General features: G+C 40.5%; 1 protein-coding gene across 2 annotated transcripts in view; it reads right to left on the reverse strand.

The window, feature by feature from the left end:
* Nucleotides 1–5004: 5004 nt before the first annotated feature.
* lpcat2 (lysophosphatidylcholine acyltransferase 2) overlaps nucleotides 5005–22950 on the reverse strand; it is a 32780-nt gene continuing 14834 nt past the window's right edge. For both annotated transcript variants that reach the window (XM_072913391.1, XM_061964533.2), the window contains 6 exons: nucleotides 21271–21353; nucleotides 21059–21184; nucleotides 20831–20984; nucleotides 16414–16512; nucleotides 12142–12283; nucleotides 5005–10183 (listed from right to left, as the gene is read on the reverse strand). In XM_072913391.1, the coding sequence (XP_072769492.1) occupies nucleotides 10005–10183; nucleotides 12142–12283; nucleotides 16414–16512; nucleotides 20831–20984; nucleotides 21059–21184; nucleotides 21271–21353 (783 nt within the window). In that variant the 3' untranslated portion in view covers nucleotides 5005–10004. The remainder of the gene's footprint in view (nucleotides 10184–12141; nucleotides 12284–16413; nucleotides 16513–20830; nucleotides 20985–21058; nucleotides 21185–21270; nucleotides 21354–22950) is intronic.

Raw genomic sequence — 22950 nt, forward strand, 5'->3', positions numbered from 1 at the left:
GATAGGCAATTTATTTCATCCGCAACCGCGTCAGAAAGTCGTCAACCATCCGCCATCCACCCGATGTAACGTTTGATCAGAACTGCACCCGCCCGCCATCCGCCCGTTGTTATATATCTAATATTAATTAAAAAAAAAAAAAAAAAGGGTGAAAACTACGCGAATTGCACCTTGTGCAGACAAGATTTTTCGATCGGACACGGAGGAATTAGCGATGTAAAAGACCACGTTGGGACAAAAAAACACAAGTCTAATGCCGTTGCTAGCGATACAAGTGGAAAACTTTCAACGTTTTTCGTCGCCCAAACAGATTCTTTGGATGTGATAAATGCCGAAGTTTTATTTACGGAGGCAATAATTGAGCATGGACTTCCAATCGCACTGGCTGATCACATGGGACAGTTAATAATGTAATGCAACCTTTAAAAATCATTACGCGGTGATCGCGATCCCAAAAATAAACTTTTCTTGCATGATAATGTCCAGAAAAATTTGCTTTATATTACTATAGAGTCCTTTTAACGAATGAGTTTGATGGTTTATCACAAACCTTAAATGAAATTCCATGGCCACCGTCCTGCTCTCTATATCAACCAGGGTGAGCCCCACCCCTTTCGTGAGCGCACTGCGAAAGCGGACGAGGCGGGGTGTCGGTGCGGTGGGCGCGGTAGTGACCCTGGACGTGCGTCGGGCCCTTCTCGCGGATCGCCTCAGCTACGGCTCCCGGTGGGGCCCTCTCGGGGGAAGGGGCCTCGGTCCCGGACCCCGGCGAGGCGTCCCTTCTCCGCTCCGTAAAAGTGTCCATCTCTTTTCTTTTTTTTTCTTCTGTTGTGGCATATGCAGCAGGTGCCTGCTCGTTTTTCGTATGTGGGTAACAACATTTAACTATGTATATATATTTCCGAATTGGTTTAACTGCCACCCGCAAAAAAAATAAAAAAAATAAAAAAAATATCTAATTAATCCGCCCGACCCGACCCGCGAGCGGATAAAATCTTATTGTTTTTAATTTCATCCGCCCGATCCGCGGATAATCCGCGGACTCCGCGGTTGTGTCCGCAAACCGCGCATCTCTAGTGGGCATGTATCCTGAGGTCATAAACAGGACACTCTATTTTGCAGGACCATAAAGCTTAAATAACCCATTCTTCCTCTTATGCAACATTCCTAAAACAGACTCCCGCCCTATGACGGGTGCAATATGGCGATCATACATGATGGATGAGATTGCGTGGCAAACCTGCTGGTGTCACCTCCACATACTGACAAAACCCGTCTGTTCTGACCTTTGTTCCGTTCTCAAGGCCGGCCCGTTGACTCCACCGTGTATCAGGAGACCCGTGTCTGGCCGTGGTCCACCAAAGGGAGGCTGCTCGCTGTGCCAGGTCCTGCCACCAAAGCACATTAGGGGGCCGCATATCTTCCACAATCTACTGCGACAGGATCAGCCCCCGGGCGCTGCTGAAATGGATATAGCAATATACAACAGTCATGTAAAAGGGAGGATGTGTGTGTGTGTGTGTGTGTATGGTGAGAATGAGGGAGGGGGCGGTTGTCACGCAGGAAGAAGTCCCCAACGTCGTAAAAAGAGACAAGAGCCACGTGCCCCCATCGATCTCATCAATTTGGATTAAAATGAAATGAGACTCTTTGAAAAGGTTAAATCCAATTGAGAAGGTGGAAATCACAGTTTGTTTTAGCAACAGGCTTTTAATAAAAACCACGCACCCCCATAACCATTGATCCAGGCCTCACTGCCCGGGAAAACAAGGCCTTTTTGTGGTGGTCGTTTCAGCAGACGCTAAGAGAGGGCAGGACCGGATTCGTGGGTAGACTGAAGCACAGGACGCCCCCCCATGACCATTATATTGTAGCGGTGCTGGGTGGAGTTCTTCTGCATTCCATTCTTGCTCCACACATAGTAATTAGGCAGCTGCCGTTATTATTTATTATTATTACCTCAATGTTCAAGCTTCCTGGTGTGTAGTGTGAGTATTGCTTCTTATAGATAGATAAACTGTCTCCTCTCGTCAGTGCCAGATTGGTGTCAGAAGTGGGACAAAGAATGGCAACCATCTACGAAGAGATTAAGGAGTTCGTCACTTGCTTGAAGATACAGCCGAGGAAGAGCAACCCGGTGAAGAGGTGACCACTGATAAAAGAAGAAACCCCCACCTCTGAACAGATGAGGGACAACCAACGGCGAAAACAACAATGGCCACAGAGAGTTGTCCGGCAACCCCCACTGCATTGAACCTAATGAGGTGAACGCTATGACGGTGTCCTGATGGAACCCACGACGAAGGAGACGCCACAGCCACGAAGAAAGGCAAAGATGTCCAGATGCAACGGCGCAGGATCTCCAGAGACCTTCCTCGTCCAAGTACAGCTGGTGGCTTGGACGGTTGCTGACCAATCCAAGCTGCCATTGCTTTAAAAGGCAAAACGCAACAAATCCTCACTGGCATCCAACCACGAGAACTTCTCGACTGGCGGACGATAGAAGGCGCTTTGGTCAGCGCATCAACAGATAAATTGCTCATCCGACAAAGAAGAAGAAACTAATCACTACGCACGCTAAAGATACAACACCTTCAGCACCCCAGCGCAAGATGAGCTGGCCCTGTAAGGATTCATCCGGGGCATCCAGTCAGCATCAAACCAGAGCCCCTAAGAACTTCCGAAACTGCCTGAAGAAAGCTGAGCGAGTCAAACATATCCTTGGCGAGAGAAGAGGAAGCAACAGGTGGGACAAAGCCTTTGACGAATGCGACGGTGACGACAAGATCTGCTAAACTGCCAGGCCCACCTGTCATCAGCCACGACGCAAGCAACGTGAAGCCAGCAGACGCCCACCAGAAAGCTGTTACTGATGTGGAGAACCGGGGCATGTAACACCCAGGCCTGGCACCAGAAGACACAGCCATGAAGTTAACGGGGGTTGGCATAGAGGGAGAACTGCCTCAGAACATGACGAAACTAAGCTACGCCTGGGCCTTTCGAACAAGCTTGCGAACTATGATGGCAGACCGTGCAAGGCCCGAGCTGATACTCGGTCCTCCATATCGCATCCCCAGCACCCTGCCCAGCAACATGAAAAAACTAAAAAACAATTGCAGCGACAGTGGCCACACAATTTGTGGACCACAAGTTCCAGCTGGCTGGGATTGCTATTCTTCCAACAGATCTTTGTGCCTTGCAATCTGAGGAGGCAGGTGCTCCAGGTGGTCCACAGCTTAACAGGTGTAATCAAGACTCTCCAATGCCTTCGCTCCACGTTCTACTGGCCAGGATGTCACTTGGATGTGGAGCTGTAAATGCACCGCCACCGCAACTGTCATTTACGGCACAGAAATGACCCGCCAAGCGCTCGCCAACCATATGGGGGTAACCCTCGAACGGGTGGTGAAGGACATCTTAGACTGAGCCTGAGTGAGGGAACTGTCATGTCCTAGTGGCAACAGCCAACTTCACTAAGTGACTGTCCCAGACCAGAGTGCCACCACTACCGCTGATCACCTGGTCAATGAGATGTTCTTAAGGTTTGGCATGCCGCAGGAGCTCCACAACGACCAAGGCTGGAACTTCGATGTCCACGTCTTCGATTAGATCTGCCAGCGCCTGGGGACCAAGAAGACCTGCACGACGCCACTGCATCCCCAGAGCGATGATCCGGTTTAACGCTTCAACTGCAAACATGGCCACCCAGCTCGCCATCCTCACCATCAGCCAACAACGTGACTGAGACCTGCACCTGCCCCTAGTCTTGTGGGCATATGGGACGGCGGTCAAAGACTCGATAAAGTGCATCCTGGCATGATCAGACGAGAACTTTGCTTGGCTGTCAATCTGGCGTTTCGAGCCTCCACCGGAACCACAGGTGCACCTCGTGGCTTGACAAACTCTCGACAAGGCCAAATGATGCCAGAAGAGGGCGTACCACGTCCGCTGCAGAGGTGAGGACTTTGCCACTGCTGCGCAGGTGTGGGTCTACTGCCCCGAGAGGAAGAAGGGACGGTCCCCCAAACTGATAAGCCACTGGGTGAGACCGTGCACCATCCTGAAAAAAACTCTCTGACGTGGTCTAAAGTTAAAGTTAAAGTTAAAGTACCAATGATTGTCACACACACACTAGGTGTGGCAAAATTATTCTCTGCATTTAACCTATCACCCTTGATCACCCCCTGGGAGGTGAGGGGAGCAGTGAGCAGCAGCGGTGGCCGCGCCCGGGAATCATTTTTGGTGATTTAACCCCCAATTCCAACCCTTGATACTGAGTGCCAAGCAGGGAGGTAATGGGTCCCATTTTTATAGTCTTTGGTATGACTCGGCCGGGGTTTGAACCCACAACCTACCGATCTCAGGGCGGACACTCTAACCACTAGGCCACTGAGTACTACTGTGTGCAAGCGCGTTGTGGTTACTACATCGTGACCGGCAGACCCCATACCAGCCCCTGATGCAGCCAATAAGGAGTGTAGTACTCGTAATAGTGATTCTCTTCTACGTTGGTGCTAATTTGTCTGTTTCTGTATGTTCATTGTTAGTACTTGATTTTTAAAGGCCTGTTTTGAACCGAGACCACACAAAATTGCAGCATCAGGGGCATAACAGTCGTTGAATCTGCTTTTATCCACCTGTGTCTTTACACAGAACCGAGCAAAGTGAAATATTGCCTTAAGTATGTTAGCTCTCACACCGCGAGCCAGCGTCCTGCCACCAGGTACAGTCATTCAATGAAAAAAAAGGTGTTGTCCTTTGTGCTGGATTCGACACAAAATATTTCAAACAGAAGATCACCATTTATTTACCTTTTACACGGAACCCAGCAAAAGTGTATAATATAGTACAAATCTTTCCAGAAAATATCCCTGTTTTCCAATCAGAACATTGAAAATAATGTATTTAAATCCAATATTAAAAAAGTTCATTATTAATAATTTTTTTAAATTTTTTTTTACATTTGTCAGTTGGTCTAACTTAATTAAAAAAAATCAACAATAGTGCATATTTAATCTTTTTATTTTGCTTACAATTAAATGTCTCATTTACAGGAGCTTGAATAGTCACGTTTGTCCATATCAATAATGTTTGGAGTCACATGACTTAGACAAGTAATTCAAACTTCAGCGCAGGCATGCATGAAAGAGGCAAATAACAATCGGTAAGTAAGCAGCAGGGTTAAACCATAGTAAGATGTCTGCTGCCACCTGGTGGCAATGTAAGCCCCAGTGTGAAGAAACAAGTTTTTCTTTCTGTGCAAAACAATTAAATATGCATTTGTGTCATACTTCCAAACTTTGCGGCATCAGCATAAAACAAAAACAAACAAAGCAAGAAAAGATGACTGCTTGTTAAGCTGAACGTGCAGCCCTCCGGAATACACACTCCTGTTTGCTCACAAATTGCTCTATTTCTACTTGAACGCTCTTGCTGTGTCAGCAGCAAACATGTTGAGCGGGGATGCAAACAGATACAACATGCAAAGCAAACCTTCGGCTTAATTATACAGCTGTCTTTACAAGGGCCATGTCCCTGAGTGCACACAACAACATCCACAGGATTAGCAACACTTGCCGGGATCCTAATAAAGCTTACAGTACACACTAATTACACGGAGATGCGTCTATTTTTAACAAAATAGAAAGTGGTTGGCTTGGTAAACTCACAGAAAGTGATGAAAAAAAAAGGCTTGATGGCAAGGATATAAGGCAGGGGTGTCCAAACTTTTTGACCGGGGGCCTAATATTTGAGCCCTCCTTTAAGGCAACACTTGCCTTGACCTTAAAAAGTTAAAATTTGAGACCTGCATATATATATATATATATAGATAGTCGAGGTTTCTGTGGTTTATCCGTTATAGATTTTAAAATCCCCTGAAGAGCAGGGAAATCTGCGAAACAGGCTTTTAGGGATGAAATAGCCTCTGTGTTTTTTCCTGACCTAACGTATATATATATATACCGGTATATATTTCTGCCCACACACATATATATATTATATTATCGTTCAATCCCCACCTTCTACCATCCTAGTCACGTCCGTTGTGTCCTTGGGCAAGACACTTCACCCCTTGCTCCTGATGGCTGCTGGTTAGCGCCTTGCATGGCAGCTCCCGCCATCAGTGTGTGAATGTGTGCGTGAATGGGTGAATGTGGAAATACTGTCAAAGCGCTTTGAGTACCTTGAAGGTAGAAAAGCGCTATACAAGTATAACCCATTTATCATTTTTATTTATAATAATAATGGTTATATAATTAATCATCATTATAGTTGGTTATTAAGAGTATGTGAAAATTCAACTAGGGCTGCAACTAACGATTAATTTGATAATCGATTAATCTGTCGATTATTACTTCGATTAATAATCGGATAAAAGAGACAAACTACAAATTTTATCCTTTCCAGTATTTTATTGGAAAAAAAAAAACAGCATACTGGCACCATACTTATTTTGATTATTGTTTCTCAGCTGTTTGTACATGTTGCAGTTTATAAATAAAGGTTTATAAAAAATGTAAATTTTTTTTTTTTAAATAAATAAATAAATTGCCTCTGCGCATGCGCATAGCATAGATCCAACGAATCGATGACTAAATTAACCGCCAACTATTTTTATAATCGATGTTATCGATTAGTTGTTGCAGCCCTAAATTCAACATCTACCTCGTTTACTTCCGTGACAACCTCCTTAAACTGTTTTAATCAATCAAAAATATCAAGCAGCTAAAATGGATAAGTGTGAAGAGAGTGTTTTGCATTATTCCCATCATCCCTTGTATAGGATGTCATTTTTGTTGACTTTTGTGCTGATTATTTTCTTCTTCCAATGACTAGGGAAGGTTGTTTGGATTGGGTCATATAAGTAAATGAGGTGCTGTTTATCTTGCAAGTATAATTAAAGGTTGAGTTAATTTCGTTGGCTACCAAATGGTGACATAATGGAAGCTATCTGAACCCCTGGCTATTTGTATATGATATGACTCCTGCCATTGTTTGTTGAATTTGTGCGGGCCGCATTTGGCCCGCGGACCGTAGTTTGGACACCACTGATATAAGGAATGACACGCAGCAAAACACAAGAATTAGTTAAAAACACTCACTTGTTGTTTGACTAACATATAAGAAATGTTTTGTGACGTGGTTATGGACATTAGCGGTGTGAATCTTTGAGCACCTAACGGTTTGATCTGATTCCTGGACTGCGATTCGATTCAGAATCGATTCTCAATTCAAACAGATTTTCGCAATGTATAATTTGGTATAATAAATACAATGGAACTTATTCAAAACAGGTCACAGGTTAGAAGAACGCCTTCAGGTTTCATGGAGATAAGAATTTGTTTTTCTTTTTTATATTGAATCGTTTTATAATCGGGTTGAATAAGAATCATGTTTCGGATGTAAATATATTTTTTGTGCACCCCTCGCTGTTAGTGTTTTTAAATGTGCCCATCAACTGAATTGAATACACAGTGTGATATGTAACATGATAATATTTAAATGTGATGCAAATGTGCATAAAAGAGACTTTAAACTAGCATTAGTGATTAAAACCAGTCAAGACTGAAGCACAAAACAATGCAATGTATTTGCTTTTTTAATTTGTTATGTTGCAGCCTTATGCTAAAATCTGTTTTTTTTAAAGATACAAACTTTTACATTCACATTAGAATCTCAAAATACGGTTTGAAATTGGACCAACACTTAAGGAAAAACAACATAAACACTCATATGAATAAAAGTGTGATGATAACCATAGAACAGAAAAATAGAGCTCAATGCAACATAGTTGGGTAAAATAAACCCATTTGATTGATTATGAATCTTTTTTTTTTTAATTTTGCAATATTGACTCACAAGGCCTGCAACCCAAAAAAAGGGACAAGCGGTAGACAATGGATGGATGAATGGATAATTCACAAGGCTTAATTAATGCCCCCAGAAAAACCCAGTGCACAATTCTGGCTTTTACAATAACATCTCTGTGGGACTTTGTTAAGAAAATAAGAGTCCTAAAAGAACAGCTTACATATTTACTCTTAATTATTTTGCACTGGAAGAAACAATTCGTAGTAGCGGAATGTTGCGCTTGCAATTCTTTTCCTCTTAAAAATTGTACTTTGAAACTTTTAGGAAAGTTGAAACTGTCCATAGCTGTTTATGATAAAGAGAAAAAATATATTTGTATTTTTTGTTGTAGAAATTTTTAATATTTAAGTGTAGATTTAATCGAATCGTGATTAATGGATTTAGGAGCCTATGAATCGAAATCGACTTGATTTGGTAACTTGGCCATGATATCCCGCTCCAGTCGTGGCTGCTCGGTACAACATGGCTAAGTAACAATTTTTTTAAACGCAGTTAATATCTATTGACATGGAAAAAAAAAAAAAAAAGAAGAAGAGGGAAATGTGATTTAAATTGGACTGGTTGCTTCCTTAAAACACATAAGTACCATCATAGGGTGATTTACTTCTTTTTACACTTGTATGCTAAGCTGTAGTAAAGATGGGCACAGTTTGACTTTGGAACAGATGATTAGTTTTGGGAAGGCTCGCTGATGGACCTTCTTAAGAGGTTCCGCTCTACTGTAATTGCAAAGTGGCTTCCCTCAGGCAGGCCCGCCTTTGCGGCTCTGGGAAAAGTCGAGGTTGTCCCGAGGATGTACGAATTAGAGTCAAGGAGAGGCTTGTGTGTCCTTGAGAACATCAATGGCAGCAGAAGCCTCTTCCAGAAACATCTGTGTCTTGTCACCATCATGTCAGCTTGGTGGACATGTTGCGTCATCTCCGAGGCCTTTGTGGACACATCAGCGTCTTTACATATCATGTCCAATACATCGAGTCGGACCCACGAGCGGATGGGGGGGCGATTATTGATTAAATGGTCAAATTGTATTGACAGTTGATTAATGTTGGCTTGAAGCAAAATAGAGTGCAGTACATGTCTGCAACCAGCAGAGGCGCTGTTGAGTCAGTTAGTACATAATGTCACATTTTTTTTAATAACATATTTGAAAAAATAAATGTAAAACATTTAATTTTATTTTAGTATTTTAAAATGTGACTTTATAACCTATTTAATTTGCCATTTTCTAATCTACCTTTTGCTTAATTTTTTTTTTAACCCTCTTGATTTTAAGTATCTTTAAAGCAAAACAGAACATACTACTACTATAAATAATAATAATAGTAAGAACAATAACAATACAATTCTTTAGTTTTTGAAGGGTGTTACATTTTGGATTTTTTTTTTTTTTTTTGCTTACATACCTCCATAAACCTTAGTTCTAAACAGAAATATCAAACATGTCATGTTTTTTTTTTATTTTCATTTCTTTAAATTTTTACTCTTTTGAAGGCCTTTTGATCAGATAATGTCACAGGTTGAAAAACTGGTAAAATAACTCAAGTATGCAAATTTGTACAACCGGTACTTGAAAATTGTGACATGATTTGATCAAAAGGCCACTAAAAGGTTAAAATAATAAATACAAATATTTCCTGTTTGGTATTTTTTTTAGGGTTGAAGTTTTTTTGCCCTTTGGAAAAAAAAAAAGGATGACTTTTATGTCCTTTTTGGCTTTTATTGAATTAACGATCATTGTATAGACATTGAAATTTTAAAATGTAACATGAAAAAAACCCTCTTCGGACAAATCATGTACAAAGGCGTAACAACAAAAAATATGGCCAAAAATACAGTAAAAATGTACTAATAAGACAAAAAAGAGTGTTAATGATATTTTTTGATTTGTATATTTCCAAAAATGTTAGAATAAGGCTGCAACATGATATAGTAATATATATATAAAAGAAGGAGTATTTGTGACTTAGCTGCAACTTCGACAGGTGGAGTTATTGTGTCTGCACCATAAGGCACTGAGACTGAAACCAAACAAACAAAAAAAAGTGGTCTAAAAACGTCCATAAAAACGCAAGCACGCGACCTAAGACATGGTTCGGACCAGGGGGGAGCGGAGTGGACCACGGATCGGGTTGTCAGTCGTCTTTCTTATCCGAGATGCTGTCTTCCTGGCTATCTCCTGAACTGACCTGACCGGACAGTTCCAGATCGCCGGGACTTGCCTCCTGGATGGCTTGGTACCGCTGGAGCTCCAGGTAGGTGGTGAACAGCTTGGCGTACTCCGGGTGGGTCATAGCGAAGGCTTGAAACTCACCTGGGAGGGGATACACGGAATATTTTGTGAAATAAAACTATTCCACAGGCATGGAAAATGACTTTTTAAAAAAATGTTTTTTAGTTGTTTTTGCTTGCAGTGGAAATCAAACTAACACACCGGTATGTTAGTTTGTGGCATTGGCAGAGTTGTATTTTTTACTTCATATTAAAATTAGATATTCAGGGGTAATTCCACAGCTAGGGATGTTACCTTTCCATTTAGAATCGAAAAGGTACCGTATTTTTCGGACTATAAGTCGCAGTTTTTTTCATAGTTTGGCCGGGCTCCAGTGCGACTTATATATGTTTTTTTCCTTCTTTATTATGCATTTTCGGCAGGTGCGACTTATACTCCGGTGCGACTTATACTCCGAAAAATACGGTACCAGTTACCATAGCCTGGGAATCTATACCAGGAATCAACAATATCAATTTTTGGTACTTTTGTGTGTTCCAATGTGTTAATAAATGTTAATTGTTTTAAAAACATGTATTCCTCCTTAATTACAACACTGAGCTTTGCTATCCAGTTGTCCATCTTGTTTTCTTACATTTCTTTGTCTCCTTCGCAAGTACTGTACTGTATTTTATAGTAGACTTTGCATGCTGTTACAATTCCAAAACATTAGATAGCAGTAGTAGATATAGTATGGTGTGTTGCCAAGCTAGCAAGTAGTTGTTTGCTGAGCCCTACAAAGTGTTTATACTCTAAGTATTGTGTTTATTACACACATGCTTGTTCTAGTTTTGATGACCAAAATTGGAGGTGTTGAAATCGCCATGTAAAATGTGCTCATGCTAATTAATAGCATGTCTATGGCAAATCCAACGTAAATTAGCACTGGGCTAGCACCATTTTGAAAAGTGGAGCCTTACTGCACTTTTGAGCGCCTTCTTCTTGCTTTGTTCAAATGGAACATTGTAACATTAACGAAAGGCAGGCTGAGTGATTGACTGCTTGTTTCCCGGCCAGGTGCTTGAGCCAGTGCTGAAACTGGATATGATGTCACGTGCAACAAAGGTATCAAAATATGGCACCGTTTGACCTTACTTGATGGTTGTTTTTTTTCAGCAGTTTAACAGAATAGATATATTACTGCCATCAGTGTGTGAATGGGTGAATGTGGAAATAGTGTCAAAGCGCTTTGAGTTCCTTAAAAAAAAAAAGGTAGAAAAGCGCTATACAAGTATAATCCATTATCCAATTTTTATTGGAGTCTTATTTTATTGTGCCTTTTCTAGAAATGACTTTCTTCAGGCTTCTCATTGGCTACAATGGCCCTGCTGTTGGTTATGTCACCTTTGACATGCATTACCGTATTTTTCGGACTACAAGTCGCAGTTTTTTTTCATAGTTTGGCTGGGGGTGCGACTTATACTCAGGATCGACTTATGTGTGGAATTATTAACACATTACCGTAAAATATCAAATAATATTATTTAGCCCATTCACGTAAGAGACTAGACGTATAAGATTTCATGGGATTTAGCGATTAGGAGTGACAGATTGTTTGGTAAACGTATAGCATGTTCTATATGTTATAGTTATTTGAATGACTCTTACCATAATATGTTACGTTAACATACCAGGCACGTTCTCAGTTGGTTATTTATGCCTCATATAACGTACACTTATTCAGCCTGTTGTTCACTATTCTTTATTTATTTTAAATTGCCTTTCAAATGTCTATTCTTGGTGTTGGGTTTTATCAAATAAATTTCCCCAAAAAATGTGACTTATACTCCAGTGCGACTTATATATGTTTTTTTTCTTCTTTATTATGCATTTCCGGTCGGTGCCATTTATACTCCGGAGCGACTTATACTCCGAAAAATACGGTACACAGCCTGCAAATGTGGTCGAACACCACTGCTGTGGCTATATTTCATGATTTTTGCCAATAATAACACTAATATGATTTGTTTTAAAGGGCATGAACGCATCTGTATACTCACTGAATGTGATGAAACCAGAGTTGTCTGCGTCGATTTCTTTAAAAAGTTTGACCATGTTGATATCGGACACGCCCAGAGCTGAGCGTAGCAGCGCTGTGAACTCCTCCCGGGTGATTTTCTCATCCTCATCTGTGTCAAAGAGCTGCAAGAAGAAAACATGTGGATTAAACCTTCATGTTTGTTCCTCTCCGATGCAATTTATCCTGAAGCTGAACTTTATAATAGGATTTTTTTTTTTTTTTACCTCCTTTCTTTGTTGAATTTCTAAAACCACATTTGATGTTCTGCACGGAAAATTGACTGCGAGACTGACTCCAAGACTGCCACGGCGCTTCACAGCAGCCACATGTTATTACTGTGACATGACGCAAACGTCTCTTAGTGCTGCTGTCTGCTTCCATTTCACTGCAGTGGCGCCTTCCGCTTTCGAGTTCGTTCAACATCAATAAAACCAACGTACACCTAGTGATAATTCATTTATACTGGCGCTGTCAAACGATTAAAATAATCGCATTAAAAAAATTGTACATTTTTTAAAAAACCTTTAATTAATTCACATTTGAATCGATACGGTACCAATTCCCGGTACCTGGGAATCGATACCGGTACTCAATGGTACCAATTTTCAGCACTTTTGTGTTACTAAATATTGTTTTTGATAATAAAATCAAATTTTTTTATTGCAACATTCAAAAACTCGCTGATTATGATAACTGCTGCCCATTTGTTATATCTTGTTTTATTATCAATTATCTGAGTCTTAATTATAGTAGCAAGTCCAAGAAGTTATATTGCTGTAGTGTATAGTTTATGGTGTGTTTATCAGTTCGGTCTTTGCTGTCTAGTCTTTTGTTGCTCCCTAAAAAGTGTTAGAGATGTCTGATAATATCGGACTGCCGATATTATCGGCCGATAAATGCTTTAAAATGTAATATTATCGTATCGGTTTCAAAAAGTTAAATTTATGACTTTTTAAAACGCCGCTGTACGGAGTGGTACACGGACGTAGGGAGAAGTACAGAGCAGTTGCATCTCCCAGTCATACTTGCCAACCCTCCCGATTTTCCCGGGAGACTCCCGAATTTCAGTGCCCCTCCCGAAAATCTCCCGGGGCAACCATTCTCCCGAATTTCTCCCGATTTCCATCCAGTCACATGATATCTACGGCTTTTCACACACACAAGTGAATGCAAGGCATACTTGGTCAACAGCCATACAGGTCACACTGAGGGTGGCCGTATAAACAACTTTAAAACTGTTACAAATATGCGCCACACTGTGAACCCACACCAAACAAGAATGACAAACACATTTCGGGAGAACATCCGCACCGTAACACAACATAAACACAACAGAACAAATACCCAGAACCCCTTGCAGCACTAACTCTTCCGGGACGCTACAATATATACCCCCCGCTACCCCCTACCCCCTCAACTCAACCCTGCCCCCCCAACCCCGCCCACCTCAAACTCCTCATGCTCTCTCAGGGAGAGCATGTCCCATATTCCAAGCTGATGTTTTGAGGCATGTTAAAAAAATAATGCACTTTGTGACTTCAATTATAAATATGGCAGTGCAATGTCGGCATTTTTTTTTCCATAACTTGAGTTTATTTATTTTGGAAAACCTTGTTACATTGTCTAATGCATCCAGCGGAGCATCACAACAAAATTAGGCATAATAATGTGTTAATTCCACGACTGTATATATCGGTATCGGTTGATATCGGAATCGGTAATTAATAGTTGGACAATATCGGAAAATGGGATATCGGCAAAAAAGCCATTATCGGACATCTCTAGTGTTAATATTTTAATACGGAACAACTGTTTGATTGTATCGTGCATCTTAGTTGTACTTTTCATTATCAAAATTGGAGGCATTGAAATCGCCATGAAAAATTGCTGATGCTAATCAGTAGCACGTCAATAGCAAAGTCAATGTATATTAGCATCAAGCTAAGGCATTTATGGAAAAGTGGAGACCCTACTTTACTGGAAGATTTTTTGAGTAAACGTCTTTGTTAGCATTGGAAATTGCAGCGACGTCACGCGTAACACAGGTACCGCAACATGGCGCTGTTGGATTTTTACGTGAATCGGTGTCCTGTAGGACCGGCGGCATTCGGTCTGTGCCAAAAAAGTACCGGATTCTGTACCCATCCCTACTAACCGACACACCATGGTCAAAGTGGGACTCATTTTCAGCCCTGAAGTTTAATGCCTCAGACCGACCTATTTCAGATCATTGACCAACCTATTATGTTAAAATAATGTGATGACAACCTATAACCTGCTGCTCGATTGCTGATTAGAACCAGGAAATACCACCATACTAATCCAGTGCTCAGGTCACGGCACTGCCTTCCTGTTGCTCAGAGAATAGACTTTAAAACAGCACTGCTTGTCCACAAGCATTTTCATGGTTTTGTGCCAAAGTACATCTCTGACATGTTACGGAAATATGAACAATCCCGGGCTCTGAGAACCTCAGGGTGTGGTCTCCTGCTGTCAGGACCAAACATGGTGAGGCTGCGTTTCAGTTTAATGCTCCTAAAATCTGGAAATATCTTCCAGACGATGTGAGACAGGCCTCAATGTTGTAAAAGTTCAAATCCAGGCAGAAAACACCTTTGACAACTGAAAAGATTTTATCTACACTATTTGATTTTAATTTAAATTATAATAGTTTTATAATGCTTTTGTTTGGATTATGATTATTTTTATGACTTTTATTTTTAATTGTGCCTTCTTATATTTTCTGTAAAGCACTTTGAATCACCTTGTGTACAAATATTTGGTGTAGCGGGGGGTGTATGTTGTAGCGTCCCGGAAGAGTTAGTGCTGCAAGGGGTTCTGGGTATTTGTTCTGTTGTGTTACGGTGCGGATGTTCTCCCGAAATGTGTTTGTCATTCTTGTTTGGTGTGGGTTCACAGTGTGGCGCATATTTGTAACAGTGTTAAAGTTGTTTATACGGCCACCCTCAGTGTGACCTGTATTGCCGTTGATCAAGTATGCATTGCATTCACTTAGGTGTGTGTAAAAGCCGCACATATTATGTGACTGGGCCGGCACGCTGTTTGTATGGATGAAAAGCAGACGTGGCGACAGGTTGTAGAGCAGTGGTTCTTAACCTGGGTTCGATCAAACCCTTGGGGTTCGGTGAGTCGGCCTCAGGGGTTCGGTGGAGGTCAAGCCACACCCGACTTATCGTGTACATAAAAACTTCTTCCTACCGGCATATTATGGATACGGCAACAGCAGAAGTCAAACTGATTTGCAGGTGTGTAATTTGTTGTGAGTTTATGCACTGTGTTGGTTTTGTTCTTTGAACAGGGTGATGTTCATGCACGGTTAATTTTGTGCACCAGTAAAAAAATCATATAACTTTGTCTTGAATTTGAAAAAAACAAAAACATTTTATTTTTCACTAAAGAAGGGTTCGGTGAATGCGCATATGAAACTGGTGGGGTTCGGTACCTCCAACAAGGTTAAGAACCACTGTTGTAGAGGACGCTAAAGGCAGTGCCTTTAAGGCACGCCCCCAATAATGTTGTTCGAGTGGAAATCTGGAGAATGGTTGTCCAGCGAGATTTTCGGGAGGGGGATTGACATTCGGGAGTCTCCCGGGAAAATCGGTAGGTTGAAACCGATACCGATAATTTCCGATATTACATTTTAAAGCATTTATCGGCCGATAATATCTCTAGTGCAAACATATTCAAACCTCAAACTCAACTGTAACTGTATCATAAAAAATAATCTGTAAAGATCTATTACATTTGATTAGTAAAAAAACAAAACATTTTGACTCAAACAATTCAGATTGTTTCCCTGCCAAAATGTGTAAATGTATATTACTGTGCTTTCATCCTACTGTGGGCTTGATTTTAGTTTTACTAGTGTGGGCCTATAGGCTGTGAAGTAATGATGATAGATCCTGCTACAGCGGTTAAACTAACATTTCTAAAGTAATTAGGAAGCTCAGCACATATCTCCTCTTGACAAAGCTTTAATTCAAGTCAGTATCATTATTGTAGTGCTGAATCATCCAGCATCATGTTTTTAATATTGAGCAGGCTATATTTATTAGAACTTAATGCTCGTTGCCGGGGCGTCGCTGCTTTTTCCCACACTTACAGAGTGGGTTGACGATAACACATGACGCACGTCACAGAAAATAGTACAATTAAAGGCAATTAACGTTAACTTGTTACTAACACATGAACTTTGACAGGCCTAATTCACACATAACAATCTTTGTCATACCCGGAATGCCATCCGAAGCACGTCTTCAGTGTTGGCTGGTCGACACAGGATGGTCACTCCAATGACGTACTCTCGGAAATCTATGGTGCCATCGCCGTTCTGGAAAAGAAACACAAAACAACATGTTACAAAAGTCGACAATTGTGTATATGTTATTGTAGCACAAAGGCACACAAATACCTGAGAAAAACGGGGTTATGGAGCTGTAAATTATTTTTGGCTTAAAGGGGAACTGCACTTTTTGGGGGGAATTGTGCCTATTGTTCACAATCATGAGAGACAAGAACACACCTTTTTTTTTTTTTTTTACGGTTATAAAGATAATAAAAAAAACGCTTGAAAAATGCGGCTAATGGGAGTCACCGTTGTAGCCTTCAAAGCCTATTTTGATAATTGTATTCATTTTCAGACTGATTTTTTACGTGCATTGATTTCTGTTTCCATAGCAGCGCACGAGTTCTGGCAACAACGTTTGTTACTACTTCCGGAATCAAACACGAGTGTGTTTTCTAATCAAGGCAGACTTGGTAACACACAACGAGGAAGACTATTTTATTTATTAAATATGGAACTTGGAGACAAGCTACTTCGACATAAATGGATTGCTTACCCAAAATCAACAGGAAATGTCCCCGGCCAGCTGGACCAGACGACCAACTGTCCATCCAGTGAGTCACTTTAATATTGATCATGATACACACAGCACGCCATGCGTGTTATTACAACTACAGTACATCAATCAATCAATGTTTATTTATATAGCCCTAAATCACAAGTGTCTCAAAGGGCTGCACAAGCCACAACGACATCCTCGGTACAAAGCCCACATAAGCTGTCTGGCTAGCTGTGTACAAACAAAACATAAAATGTGGGCTAAAACTTTAAAGATACTGTAATATGATTGTTCATGTTTTTCAGTCAGTACAGATTGGTGTTGTATCGCAGTGTTGTGCATTACAAACCCAAGCTTTTACGGCCAATACCGTAGCACGCCGATGTGTTACTACGATAGAAAAATAGTTCCTTAGTCTTCGCTCTTACAATAACAATGTTGCTCCAGCTCGGTTATTATACAGGTTACGGAACATAAATGAAGTATTGTTGACCGTTTTTGAATGCATTTTAAAGTGATTTAGAAGTAGAATTGATTGCTCTCATTAGCTGTATTGATAGCCACCGAGAACGAGACGATTTCTATGTTAGAAAGCAACAACAAAAAAATGATTGTAAACAATATGCACAATTCTAAAAAAAAGTGCAGTTCCCCTTTAAAGCTGAAGACCTGTGGAACCCAAATAATTCAGCATTTCACACATGACCTAAGTTTTACAGAACAATTGGTCCCACAGGTCAAATAATGCAGTCTTTGCTTTTTCTTTAGCAATGTATATACAATTACAATACAAGGGTATGACATATAATTAGAGATGTCCGATAATGGCTTTTTTGCCGATATCCGATATTCCAATATTGTCCAACTCTTAATTACTGATACCGATATCAACCGATACCGATATATACAGTCGTGGAATTAACACATTATTATGCTTAATTTTGTTGTGATGCCCCGCTGGATGCATTTAACAATGTAACAAGGTTTTCCAAAATAAATAAACTCAATTTATGGAAAAAAATGCCAACATGGCACTGCCATATTTATTATTGAAGTCACAAAGTGCATTATTTTTTTTAACATGCCTCAAAACAGCAGCTTGGAATTTAGGACAAGCTCTCCCTGAGATAATCCTGATACCCACTACAACTATGGGAAATATTATACTTTGACTTTCACAAAATGCATTATTATTATTATTATTTTTAAATATGCCTCAAAAGAACAGCTACAAAAACAATGAAGGCACACAGCTTCAGTCCAGAGTATACAAGAGCATACTTGCCAACCTTGAGATCTCCGAATTCGGGAGATGGGGAGGGGGGGGTTTGAGGTGGGGGGGTCAGGGTTGAGGTGGGCGGAGTTGGGGGGGGGGGGCGGGGTTTGGTGGTAGCGGGGCGTGTATATTGTAGAGTTAGTGCTGCAAGGGGTTTTGGGTATTTCTTCTGTTGTGTTTATGTTGTGTTACGGTGCGGATGTTCTCCTGAAATGTGTTTGTCATTCTTGTTTGGTGTGGGTTGACAATGTGGCGCATATATGTAACAGTGTTAAAGTTGTTTATACGTCCACCCTCAGTGTGACCTGTATGCCTTGCATTCACGTGTGTGTGAAAAGCCGTAGATATTATGTGACTGTGCCGGCACGCAAAGGCAATACCTTTAAGGTTTATTGGCGCTCTGTACTTCTCCGTGTACACAGCGGCGTTTTAAAAAATCATACATTTTACTTTTTGAAACCGATACCGATAATTTCCGATTATACATTTTAAAGAATTTATCGGCCAATAATATCGGCAGACCGATATTATCGGACCTCTCTACATATAATCTATTAAAACATTATGGGTTACATTTCCGTGATCAACTGCAGCGGGTATTTGCAACTAAATTGTTTTGGGGTCCACATTTCCAGAAAGGACCTGGGGGCAGACTTCTCCCTTCACTATTAGTCTTATTTTGTATATTCGGAGAACCAGCATCCTCCACAGTAGACATTTGATTTTGGTCTATTTATTTTGTCAAAGTTACAAGAGCGCTCTTCTGTTTTTCACGACCTTTTGCCTAAATAATAGTCAAAGATCATCTCTAGGACATCACTAGTCTTTTTAAGAATTTGCTGCAAAAATGTGAGTGTCTTTGAACTGAACTTGCGAGCCACTAGTTGAATAGACTAAATGATTAAAAAGAGAGGACGTAAAATGGAACCTTGGGGAACACCACGAGTATGACTAAAGAAGTACAACTATTGAATGACTATTGACTGCATCTGAAGTAAACCATTTACAACAACACCTTAGTTACATAAACCACATTACCAAAAAAAAAGTACAACTGCCAAAAAGGAGAGGACTTAAAGGGGTGCCTTGAGAACCGCCTTAGTTATGTAAATGACAAGTTTGCACCCCAGTGTTCTGTGTTTGCTGACGAGGTTAAAATGTCAATAAAAAGGGATCTGCCCATGTGTTTACAGTGGTCCACTGTAGTGTTTTTTAAGAATTTGCTGCAAAAATGTTTGTCTCCCAAGTTTTGTACTAAACATGGGGGCCGGTATGGTGTCACTCCTGGGCTGGATTTGGCCCTGAGGCCGCCAGTTGAATGGCTCGGAACTATAGAAAAAAAGTTAAATAAAGCTTTATTTACATTTATTATTTACATTTATATTATTTAAGGACTGGAAAAAGCTTTGTGTCAATGTTCTGAACTCCTGTTTCCATGATTTTTTTTAAATCAGCATTATACTGCACTTACTTAAAGTGAATATACAGGACTGTCTCAGAAAATTAGAATAGTGTGATAAAGTCCTTATTTTCTGTAATGCAACTAAAAAAAACAAAAATGTCATACATTCTGGATTCATTACACATCAACTGAAATATTGCAAGCCTTTTATTATTTTAATATTGCTGATTATGGCATACAGCTTAAGAAAACTCAAAAATCCAATATCAAAAAATTAGAATATTTCCTCAGACCAAGTAAAAAAAAAGATTTATAACAGCAAAACAAAATCAAACATTTGAAAATGTCAATTAATGCACTCAGTACTTGGTTGGGAATCCTTTTGCACGGATTACTGCATCAATGCAGCGTGGCATGGAGGCAATCAGCCTGTGCCATTGCTGAGGTGTTATGGATGCCCAGGATGCTTCAATAGCGGCCTTTAGCTCATTTGCATTATTGGGTCTGGTGTCTTTCAGCTTCTTCTTCACAATACCCCACAAATTCTCTATGGGGTTCAGGTCAGGGGAGTTGGCAGGCCAATCGAGGACAGTAATGCCATGGTCAGTACACCAGTTACTGGTGGTTTTGGCACTGCGGGCAGGTGCCAGATCATGCTGGAAAATGAAATCATCATTTCGCATTGATGCAGTAATCCGTGCAAAAGGATTCCCAACCAAGTACTGAGTGCATTAATTGACATTTTCAAATGTTTGATTTTGTTTTGCCGTTATAAATCTTTTTTTTTTTTACTTGGTCTGAAGAAATATTCTAATTTTTTGAGATAGGATTTTTTAGTTTTCTTAAGCTGTATGCCATAATCAGCAATATTAAAATAATAAAAGGCTTGCAATATTTCAGTTGATGTGTAATGAATCCAGAATGTATGACATTTTCATGTTTTTAGTTGCATTACAGAAAATAAATGACTTTATCACAATATTGTAATTTTCGGAGACAGTCCTGTAGCTCAACTTCCAAGCTAAATCCCTTCTTTTGACAGCAAACTAGTACAAGCAGCGCACTGGAGTTATACTCAATTACTTCGAAGGAGCTGTAGTCAGTTTGGGATGTATGGTTGCCTTACCCTGTCAAACAGGGCAAAGAGCTCCTGTAGGGCGGGGCTGACGGGGAGTTTGAGGAAGCTAGCAAACTCCTTGATGGTGATGCGTCCTCCTTTACATGAGCTGGCCATGGCGGCGAAACCGTCCAACTCCTTTCTCACGTTGTCCCACTTCAAACTAATGAGGAGCAGCCGACAGGTTCAGACAAAAGTTGTCTCAAAGCGATGCGATTTGAATCAATTGGGTCTTACTTGAGCTTGCGACTGATTTTGGTGAATTCCACCAAGCCGGCCTCCATGGGGAGTGTCAGCTCCCCAGCAGAGATCATCAAGCGGCAGTCCTCATACGTGTGGTCTGTCACGGGGACTCCCAGCGCCCTGGAAACACCGTCACACACAAATGTCACAAAAGGACGGCTAAAAAAGACAAGAGTTTGATTCCATGCATGGGATTCTTTACTTACCGGGCCATGATGTGTCTCACACTGCTGGCTAGCAAAGCAGAACTTTTCCTCTCTTCCTCTGTGGGGATGTGAGGTGGCAAGAACTGAAAAACATGCAAGATTAAGGTCAAGTAGACATGTTTCATCTATAAAAACATACTGCATACCGTATTTGCCAATTTAGTAGCCAGGGTCATTTATTTACTCAACTGCAGAGAGCATCAGACATATTTACTACACAAATATTACATAATTCTTTGAACAGAATAATTAGGGCTGTTAACGACAGTAAGTGATTTATTTAACTAAATACGTAAAAAATAATAAAGCCACATCTCTGTTGACATCAGCTGGAGGGTAGTATAGCATTACAGTCTGACACGTCAACAATACTGCTGCGTCATGATTAATTCATTTGTAAACTGTGATTAATCTGATTAACACGTTTTAATCATTTGACATGCATAAATGAAACATACAATGAAATCCTATAAAAATATATTTTACTATCTTATTTTTATTAAGGATACTTAATAAAAATAATACATTAAACAATATAACCGGTGTTAAAAGTAAAAAATAGAATAATGTTGTTTCTCTATAAACCCCTTTGTAAACCTCAGCTTTACAGATGCCAAGTCTGCTTTGCTAATGCAGCAAAAACATCTAATGGCATTATGCCTCCACCAGTTATTTTTTGTTTCATTAATTATTGCAAGTGCATTATTGGGGCACAGTATCTATTAAAGCAGAGGCCACTATTTGAGGAGGTAGTTTTGTGGTTTCGCAATCTCGCCAATTCAACAAATCCCCGCAAACGATGGACCGCTTCGCAATTTGGTCTTCACCGCATATTTTGGCCAATCGGCGTGATTTTCGCCAATTGAATTTGTCTCTGAGCAGCGTCCAATCAAAACATATGTTTGTTTCTTGTGTAAACGAAAACAAGGACACTTAACATTGAATCAACTTTCTAATGCACAAACCGCACAATTGTTGCTCTCCCACATAATTTAAACCTAATCTTGGTTCTTGTCTATAACACTAAGCTTTTTGGGTAATGTAGTACATTGAACAAAAATATAACTGCAAAACTTTTGTTTTTGCTCCCATTTTTTATGAGTTTAACTCAAAGATGTAAAACTTTTACTATACACACACAAAAGACCTCTCAAATATTGTTCACAAAATCTGTGTTGGTGAGCATTTCTTCTTTGCCACGATCATCCATTCCACCTCACAGGTGTGGCATATCAAGATGCTGATTAAACAGCATGATTATTGCATAAGTGTGCCTTAGGCTGCCAACAATAAAAGGCCACTCTGAAATGTGCGGTTTTATCACACAGCACAATACCACAGATGTGGCAAATTTTGAGTAAGTGTGCAGTTGGCATGCTGACTGCAGGAATGTCCACCAGAGATGTTGCCCGTGAATTGAATGTTAATTTCTCTACCACAGTTTCCAAAGGTGTTTCAAAGAATTTGGCAGTACATCCAACCGGCCTCACAACCACAGACCACATGTAACCACACCAGCTAAGGACCTCCACATCCAGCAGGTGCACCTCCATGATCGTCTGAGACCAGCTACCCTAACAGCTCCTGCAACAATTGGTTTGCATACCGTCTCAGGGAAGCTCATCTGCATGCTTGTCGTCCTCATTGGGGTCTCGACCTGACGGCAATTTGTGGTCATAA

This window comes from Nerophis lumbriciformis, linkage group LG06, assembly GCF_033978685.3.
Source record: "Nerophis lumbriciformis linkage group LG06, RoL_Nlum_v2.1, whole genome shotgun sequence".
Taxonomy (NCBI): domain Eukaryota; kingdom Metazoa; phylum Chordata; class Actinopteri; order Syngnathiformes; family Syngnathidae; genus Nerophis; species Nerophis lumbriciformis.